Here is a 9,480-nt window from a genome sequence, read left to right on the forward strand (position 1 = left end):
CTTCAGGTTTAATGCTCTTAGAAGTACAAAAAATAATAGTATTATCTAAAGCAGCACTGTCCAACAGAAATATGATGGGAGCCAGAAATAGAAGCCTTGTATGTAACTTTATATTTTCTAATTGCCATATTAAAAAAAGTAAAAACAGGTCAAATTAACTTGATATAGTTTATTTAACCTAATATAGCCTACATAGTATCCTTTCAATGGTCTTAATCATAAAACAAATTATTAATAAAATACAGGGGTTTTGTTCTTAATCTCTGAGAACAGATATGTATTTTACACTTACAGTACATCTCAATTTGGACTAGCCACATTTCAAGTATGTATCTGGAGGTTCATGATAAAAGGCGCTTAGTTAAATGTCCCCGGATTTAGAAGGCAGGGAGAGAGAGAGAGGAGGCTGAGATCAGCCCAAATTAGTTATTCATTTTGAACCTAATACTCTACAGTGAGTATCGCCGTAAGAATGTTCCAGTGTATAGAATGGCCCATAGCACTACTGCTTGGTTCATATTCATTATACTGAAATTAGCTAAGTCACTTTATTCTAAAACAGTTAACGTTCTATTTCCTAGAGACCTTGGCCATAAAATTAAAAGCATTATGGTGTAACACAATATAAATAGAAAGGAGAACATGAGTTCAGGCACCATGGGCATACTGGAGTTTTTATATACAAGGCTTAGGATAAAACAAAACGGCAGAGTGAGGAAAGTGGCAAACATGGATTTTGTGAGAAGAAAACAGGGGGGGATAATGTGCTATTATTTCTTCACAAGGGCTTATTTTGAAATATTAGATGTTTTGAATTTTATTTTTAAAGTTGTACTGAAAATGGATTTTCTTCAAGAACAGCAATATAGTTGACTCATCTTAAAATTCAGTTAAAAGCATTTTGAATTATTAAGTCAGGCTTAATTTTAATCACCTTTTGGTTCACGTTTTTAATTTCTATTTTGTGCTTAGTAGCTTGATTTTTACCCTACTTTGAAGACAAATCAATATTGCTTTAGATTATCAATAAGTATTTCAAATTTATAGATTATCATGTGTTATCTACTTAGTTTGGCTTAAGAAATTTACCACCACATTCTCTGTCTTGATTGTATTAAATTTGTAATATTTTGTACATGTACATCTGTATCTTGGTCTATTGGCAGAAGAACTAAAAAGCTATGGTATACAAGACATATTTGTTTTCTGCACCAGAGGAGAACTGTCAAAATACAGAGTCCCAAACCTTTTGGACCTCTACCATCAGTACGGAATTATCACTCATCATCATCCAATCCCAGATGGAGGGACTCCTGACATAGCCAGCTGCTGTGAAATAATGGAGGAACTTGCAATCTGCCTTAAAAATAACCGAAAAACCTTAATACAGTACGTTTTTCTTTTCTCTGTACATGACATGAGGAGAATGGCATAGTCAGAATGATTTTTCTACCTATTCCATCCTTACTCAGTTATTGCCCACCTTATAGTTTGGTGTAAGGATTAAAAGGAGATAAGGCATGAAAAGTTCTAGCACAATGTCTGCTACAAGGCAAGCACTCAGATATTTGCTATTGTTACTTTTGATGAGTAAGGACAATAAATGAGTAGATCTGAAAAGTTATAGAACAGGCTTACAGGCTTTTTATTCTTTCCTTTTGCCTTAGACCTTTACTTATAATTTTGGGGACCCTCTTCCTCCCAAAAGGTAGGGTATCATTCTTATAATAGCCTTACTCATTGGTCAGCTTTTCAGTTGCTTAGTTGCTTCTCTAACAGCAAAAAAAAAAAAAAAAGTATTTTAAAAATTTGCAAAGGGATCATTCATAAGCTATGAGCAATCTTAAAAATATGAAATCTTAAATATATGAAGATTATATTTGATGATATGAATTTGCCACCAAAATGAAAAAGGAACTCTCATTGTTCGTCAATGGCTGTGCACAAGCTGCTGGTATGGAAGTTTAAAACAAAATAAAATGGGCCAAAGGGGGAAAAAAGGAGGAGAGAAGGGAAAAAAAAAAAAAAAGTAGCTTGGAGAAAGGAAAAAGGGAGTGACAATCAGCAGTAGACAGTAGCAGTACAAAGATGGGAAGTGGTGCTGTGGATAATACAGTAGATCTGCTCTGTCAGAAGTGAGACAGCAGAGGAGAGCCAGCCATAGGGAGCAAACTAGTCCTTCTCTGTGCTCCTTGTACTTTCTGTATCCTGATAAACTCCTTAATCCTTTCTGGAACAAGATAGAGTATTAAATAGTTTGATACCTCAAAAGCCCTAAAGTCATTGCTTTGAACTAGAAAGTATGCAGACTATACCAAATAACCAGTTAATCTCAGGGCACCTAGGGAAAGGGCAAGCCCAGCCAAGCTGCTCTCCTTCAACCTAGAGCTCCAGGGCCTCATGCCAACAGTTCCCATTCTGAAGGCAAACCAACTAGTACAAGGGTCTTTGGGGACACACACTGTGGCCGAACTAAACTCTAATGTACAGAGGGCTATAGCCTGGAGAATAGGGAATAAAGAACTAGAAAGCATCCTACATTCTACAGTTTCCAACCTTCCTCTAGAGAAAAGCATAATCTGTGAATTGTAAGCAATTACTAATTGCTTTGCTAATTATAACAGCATAATTCTAGGATAAAGTTGTCTATACTAAATTTTCTAATAGGTCTAAGTAAAATAGCATTAAATAATTACATGTAGCTCGTGAAAAATAATTTCCAATTTTTGGACCCATCTTTCAAATCCGTTCTGATTTTTTTTTTAATAAATCTTTGAAAGCAGACTTGACTGAAGTTTCCACAGCTCAAATTAGCTCAGATTAGTGAAATTTAACAAAGTCTACTGAAGCAGGTTCTAGCACACCAAAGCTGTCTGATTTTTTAACAGAATACAAACAGGATGGAAAGATGGTTGAAAAAAAAGAAAAGAAAAAAAGAAAAAAGAAAGAAGGATGGTCGGGCAGCCTTGCTTACGCAGAATGCTTCTGGCTCCCATAAAATAAAGCATCTGATGACTAGAAATTTCCATCGTAGTAGAGCTTTCCACGATATCTTACAGTAACTAACATTGGGATAAAAATAATCTTCTATCCATTCTGCCATCTTTGAGTGCTCACATTGCTAGATGGCTCTAGGGTTTATCCCTCAAAAACTGAGTTTGTTGTCTACCAGCACTGTCTCGCTGATTCTCTCTCCGCATTTTTGTTCCTTTATAAAATCAGCAAACACTGCTTGCCTGCTGTACTATGCTGTTGTAAAAAGTACTACAAAGCTTAGAACAACAAAAACTTACTCTCCCCCACTTCTGAAGCTTGTTAAGTCCAAAATCAAGGTGTCAACAGGACCGTGTTCCCTCGGAGACTCTGATAGGACCCTTTCTTGCCTCTTCCTAGCTTCGGTGGTGGCCGTCACTCGTTGGCATTCCTTGGCTCACAGCTGCATCACTCCAACCTCTGCCTCTGCCTCACATGATTCTCTTTGTGTTGCTGTGTCTTCTTGGGGTATTTCCTCTTGGAAGAACACCAGTCATACTGGATCAGGGCCCACCCCAGCGACCTCATCGTCATTTGATTACATCTGCCAAGACCCTACTTCCAGATAAGGTCATATTCACAGCATGAGGGATTAGGACTTCAACATATCTTTATGGGGATATGATTCAACCCACAATACCCATTATGTACCAAACACTATGAATACAAAGTATGCACCGTGGGGCACAGTCCCCCCTTCACGGAGCCCGGGCCAACAGCCCTGCCATGTGAGTGCAGAAAGACTCGCACAGGGAGTACACAAGGCAGCACAAAGGACATGGCTTCTGTGGGGGGCACAAAGGCAGGTCAGAAAAGGCAATTGGAGCTGGGTTTTGAAGGATGAGCAGGAATCAAAGGAAGAAGCATAAAGGTATAGGTATGAAGCAGTATTCATCCTGTAGAAAACCACTGATGTGTTCTGCCTCCTACCTTTCTGGGGTAAACCCTCATCTCTGAAAACAGCCCTATATCAGGACACTTTGTAGAAAGCAACCTCATGAATACTCTGGGAGTCAGTACCTATTTGGCCCTCTGTCTCATATCCTCTCCCAAGACGCGTATCTGCTGCCTCATCTACAGGACACCGCAGCAATTCATGTTCCTGAGAAGTCATCAGCACCACGCTAGTAGGTTCAGTATACCCCCTAGGAAAGTTAGGAATCTCGTAAAACATTTTTTAAGCATCTCTGAAAGTAATTAGAATGAATGGTTTTGTGCTTTGAGGTTTCATCATGATTTTTTTTTCTGGAAAATCCAATTCTGCACAACTGCTGATTTCTTCAGAAGGCCAGACTAACATTCATTGACTTCTTACCCTGTGCTGAGCTCCATTGTAAGGCCTTTACAAACATTAGTTATCTCATTCGGTTCTAACCAGGATGCAGGTACTGTGGCTGTCACCATCTTACAGATAAAAAGGCTGAGGCCCAGAGAGGTTAAATAACTTCTTAGGTTCACACATGTCAGACTGACAGATGCACCACTCAGCCCCAGGCAGCGGGGCTCCAGAACCCAGGTTCTCAACCTCTGTAACACGCCACCTCTGTATTCTTTTTAGATAAATGAAGAGTTGTCATACAGACTTGTTCCATAACCACTAAGGTTTTATGGAGACAGAGGAAAATAAACTGGCAGTTGGTCAAAATAATCTAGTTTCTATTTAGTAACATGTCCCTCTTTCTCATAGGTGGATCCCGGTATTTAAAAAGGTCAAAAAAGGCCCTATCTACATTGACAGAAGTGTTCAGAGTACCAACAAATAAATAAGCATGCTTTGCTCTTGATTCATTTAAAAATATTTATTAACCTCTGCATGCCAGGCATTGTGCTAGTAGGCACTATTCGGTTTAGAAATAGAAGGCAGAAAAAGCAAGTCTTTAGTCCTAATTAGTGAGGTGGAAGGAAAATGTATAATATTCAAAACTGTGCTTCCCTTTCAGCTGTTATGGAGGACTTGGGAGATCTTGCCTTGGTAAGAAATGTATTTTCATTACTCAGTATTTTTTTTCTTTTTTTATCCTCAAAGTAGGTGAAAGTATCCTGTTTCTGGGCTGTATGCTCACCTTGTGTTAAAATGAGACAAAACACAATATAAGTCTGCTAAGACCTAAAGAATTATGTAAGGCCCTTAATTTGGTATTCTCTAGAAAGCCAGAGTGCAGAATGGGAGGTATTTTCAACATTGTTTTGAGGTTTCTGCAAAACATTATTTCTAAGTCTTAGCACCTGCATTCTTGCATTGTGTTGTGTTTTCTAATGTTTTCCCTATGCAGTTGTTATGATACTGACAGCAAATTCTAAATAATATCCATCATAAGTACGAAAACCGAAGTTAATTATAATTACTTCATGCAATTACTGTTCACTTTTTTTTTTTAATTTTTATTTTATTTATTTATGATAGTCACAGAGAGAGAGAGAGAGAGGCAGAGACATAGGCAGAGGGAGAAACAGGCTCCATGCACCGGGAGCCTGATGTGGGATTCGATCCTGGGTCTCCAGGATCGTGCCCTGGGCCAAAGGCAGGCGCCAAACCGCTGCGCCACCCAGGGATCCCTGTTCACTTTTTTTAAAAAATGTGTTAGAAAAAAAAAAAGTAGCTAACAAACTGCCATACTGGAGAAACAGTTATTCCTTTTAATTAATGTTGAACAGTATTAAAAACTTTTATGCTTCTAAGGACACTATCAAAATGAAGACAACTTACAGAGTGAAGAAAAATATTTGCAAACCATATATCTGATAAGGGACTTCCTAGAATATATAAGAACTCTTACAACTCAATAATAAAAAGAAAACCCAATTTAAAAATAGGCAAAGGGGATCCCTGGGTGGTGTAGCGGTTTAGCGCCTGCCTTTGGCCCAGGGCGCGATCCTGGAGACCCGGGATCGAATCCCACATCAGGCTCCCGGTGCATGGAGCCTGCTTCTCCCTCTGCCTATGTCTCTGCCTCTCTCTCTCTCTCTCTCTCTCTGTGTGTGACTATCATAAATAAATAAAAATTTTAAAAAATAAAAATAAAAATAGGCAAAGGATCTGAATGATATTTCTCCAAACAAAATATACTAATGACCACTAAGGACATGAAAAATGCCTAACATCATTAGTCATCAAGGAAATGCAAATCAAAACCACAATGAGATACCACTTGATATCCATTAGGATGCCCATTATCCAAAAAAATGGAAAATATGCATTGGGATGTGGAGAAATTGGGACTTTCATACACTGCTGAAGAGAATGTAAAATGGTGCAGCTGCTCTGAAAAAAATCTGGCAGTACTTCTTCAAACAGTTAAACATAGAGTCACCACAGGACTCAGCAATTCCACTGCTAGTTATATATGCCCAAAACAAATGAAAACACAAAAACTTGTACGTGGACATTTATAGCAGCATTACTCACAATAGCCCAAAAAATGGAACTAACCCAATGCCCATCAACTGACAATGGATAAACAAAATGTATATCCATATGATGGAATATTATTTCTCTATAAGAAGGAATGAAGTAGTTACATGCCATAATAGGTGAGTCTTGAACACATTATGCAAAGAAGCCAATCCCAAAAGCCCACATATGATTGCACTTATATAAAATGTCTAGGTTAGGCAAACCCATAGAAGGTAGATTAGTGGTTGCTTAGGGCAGGTAATTGGGGGCAGGGAGATGACAATAGGAGACAGGATTTCTTTTTGAGGGGATGAAAATGTTCTAAAATTGACTATAGCGATGGCTGCACCAATCTGTGAATACACTAAAATCCACTGGATTGTGCACTTTAAACGAATGAATTATATGGTATATTAAATAGAACTCAATAAAGCTGTTAAAAAGAATGAAGCCAGTTTAAACTTCAACCAACCATAATCATTTGAAATCATAATTTAACTGTCAAAAACACCTACTAAATGTCTTTTAATTCATTTTGCACACTGACACCAAAACTCCATCTTCTGCACCAGCGGAAGTCTAATTAAATATACAATGCTGGGGCACCTGGGTGGCTCAGTGGTTGAGCATCCACCTTCGGCTCAGGACGTGATCCCAGGGTCTCAGGATCGAGTCCCGCATCAGTCTCTACCCGCAGGGAGCCTGCTTCTCCCTCTGCCTATGTCTCTGCCTCTCTCTGTGTGTGTCTCTCATGAATATAAATAAAATCTTTAAAAAATAAAAAAATAAATACACAATGCCCTACCCTATCATTATCTAATCATATACTATTTTCCTAACATGTTCTATTAGTAGCCGCTTGTCTCCTGCTCTACCTGTCGGACACAGTTTCACCACAGCAAGCCATCGACAGCCTGAGAGACCTGCGAGGGTCTGGAGCAATACAGACGATCAAGGTAAGGAGGCTGCCCGTTCCTGTGTGCTGGCGGGCTGGGGGCAGTTACACCACAGTGGAATTCATCACCCAAAGGGCAGTGAAAACCCAAAGCACTCTATTATTCATGTATCACCTGTTCAGAATTTATCTTTAAATATAAACATGTTAAATTAATATATTAATATTTATGTTAAATATAAACATACTGAAGAAATTCACAGTATTTCAAAGAAAATAATGAAAAATCTGAACTTTTCCAGTTTATTCTTGCCAGATCTACTATTGTTCAGTTTTTGCCCATTCAGTTCTTGGAATGAATTTCAAAATTTTACCAAATGAGATGATTACAATAAACTCGGTAGTTTCTTGGCCAGAAAGATCTAATAAAGATCCATCATATCACCAAAATAGTCAACGAAGACAGATGGATGACTATAATACAAAAAAAAAAAAAAAAAAGAAAGAAAGAAAGAAAGAAAAACACCCCACAAAACAATGCTAATTACCCTTTACTGTGGATAACTCAAGTGACAGCTTACACATTTCCTCTCCGCTTAACACTTAAAAATCTCTGCAGTAGCAGTGCCCCAAGAATATTATTAGATATTAATGTTCCTGAAAGATTCTGCAGATTTCACTTTGTTTCTGGATTTGTAAACTTAATTTGTCTTCCTTTCCCAAGTGCCCTGTCTCAGCATTAGGACTCAATCACGGAATCAGGCACAAGAGTCCTGGCCTTTAGCAGCTTCCTGGACTTGAGTCCCTCTTCCCAGAGTCAGGGGTCTACCCAACAGTCATGAATGTGAATTAATTATAGTAACTGACAAATTCACCAACCAGCCTGATTCTCAGGGCTTAAATAAGATCATTCAAAACAATCCATAGAGGATCCACTTCACTGTACAGGTTCTGAAAACAGAGAATTCCCCTTCTTACCTCTTAAAATCAAATGATTCTTCAAATTCAAAATGTTTTCAGGTGTCTGAAACAAAACCAAATGGTCAAACATATCCACGTTAAAAAAAAAAAAAAAAAAAAACATATCCACGTGTGTGCATGTTACATCTTTTATCCTGGAGACAATGAAGCCCACATCATATGGGCTGTCAGTTGATCACCTCAGCACTCTGTAGCAAACAGGCTCTCCCATCTCCGCCATCTCCGTGCTGATACAGCTAGCAGTGCACAATGTTCACTTCCCAGTAATAAGAAATGAGATTATTGGCAGAATAAGAATATCCTCTGGGAAACTATTAAAACTGCAAATAAATTATTTAAGGCCTTTTTTCACTTATCTGTTAAGATTACTGATTTTTTAAACATTGACTACTATGAACATTGTTCCAGATGGATTATGTCACCCCAAGAAGCAGAAATCTAGGGCTTCCATAAATTAAGAAACAGTTTCTTGAATATACCATTGTTAATTGCTATAGAAAGTACGCTCTCCTCCCTACTTAACCCCAGAGGTAAAATACACTAGCAAAAAGAAGGCCTTCATGTAATATTCTTAATTTTAATTTGCTCCTGCCAGGAAAGTGAGAAAGGATTTTTCAGATTTTTATAAAACATTCATGTGTACTAAATGCTACCTTCTGATTTTTAAAGCAATAGTTTTTCACACTATATGCAGCTTTACTGAAAGGTAAAAATTCTCATAATGCAAACACTTCCTTACTCAAAAGTTGTAGAACTGTTCTTAGCAATTATTTTTTTATTCATAATTGCTACTGGTATTGTGACTACTCTGCTAACTAGTTTTCTACAGTATATTTCAATGTATCTTTACTTTTTTCAGCAATATAATTATCTTCATGAGTTTCGGGACAAACTAGCTGCACATCTATCATCAAGAGATCCATTATCAAGATCTGTATCTAGATAAAGAATTTCAAATAACATATATATGACCATGTCTGAAATTTAAGCGCTATTTAACATAATCTGTATTGAAATGAAACTTACTAGTGTTACCAACTTCAATGTAAATGTGTATGTGCAGATATTCCTAAAGCTTTTATTGACAAATCTGTTGTGTCTCTCATCTCTTATAGAAGATTGAAAAATTGTTATACAATTTCCTTTTTTAGAAATGCATTGGCTTCTCTGGTATATT

At 37.6% G+C, this 9,480-nt stretch overlaps 1 protein-coding gene across 5 annotated transcripts in view; it reads left to right on the top strand.

The window, feature by feature from the left end:
- CDKN3 (cyclin dependent kinase inhibitor 3) overlaps positions 1 to 9,480 on the top strand; it is a 31,316-nt gene that overhangs the window by 6,220 nt on the left and 15,616 nt on the right. For 2 of the 5 annotated variants that reach the window (XM_072838630.1, XM_072838626.1), the window contains 3 exons: positions 1,167 to 1,389; positions 4,974 to 5,005; positions 7,280 to 7,383. In XM_072838630.1, the coding sequence (XP_072694731.1) occupies positions 1,167 to 1,389; positions 4,974 to 5,005; positions 7,280 to 7,383 (359 nt within the window). Of the gene's footprint in view, positions 1 to 1,166; positions 1,390 to 4,973; positions 5,006 to 7,279; positions 7,384 to 9,162; positions 9,393 to 9,480 lie in introns of those variants that run through there. The other 3 variants (XM_072838629.1, XM_072838628.1, XM_072838627.1) reach the window with 3 other exon arrangements.

Source organism: Canis lupus, chromosome 9 (genome assembly GCF_048164855.1).
Source record: "Canis lupus baileyi chromosome 9, mCanLup2.hap1, whole genome shotgun sequence".
In the NCBI taxonomy this organism is placed as follows: Eukaryota; Metazoa; Chordata; class Mammalia; order Carnivora; family Canidae; genus Canis; species Canis lupus.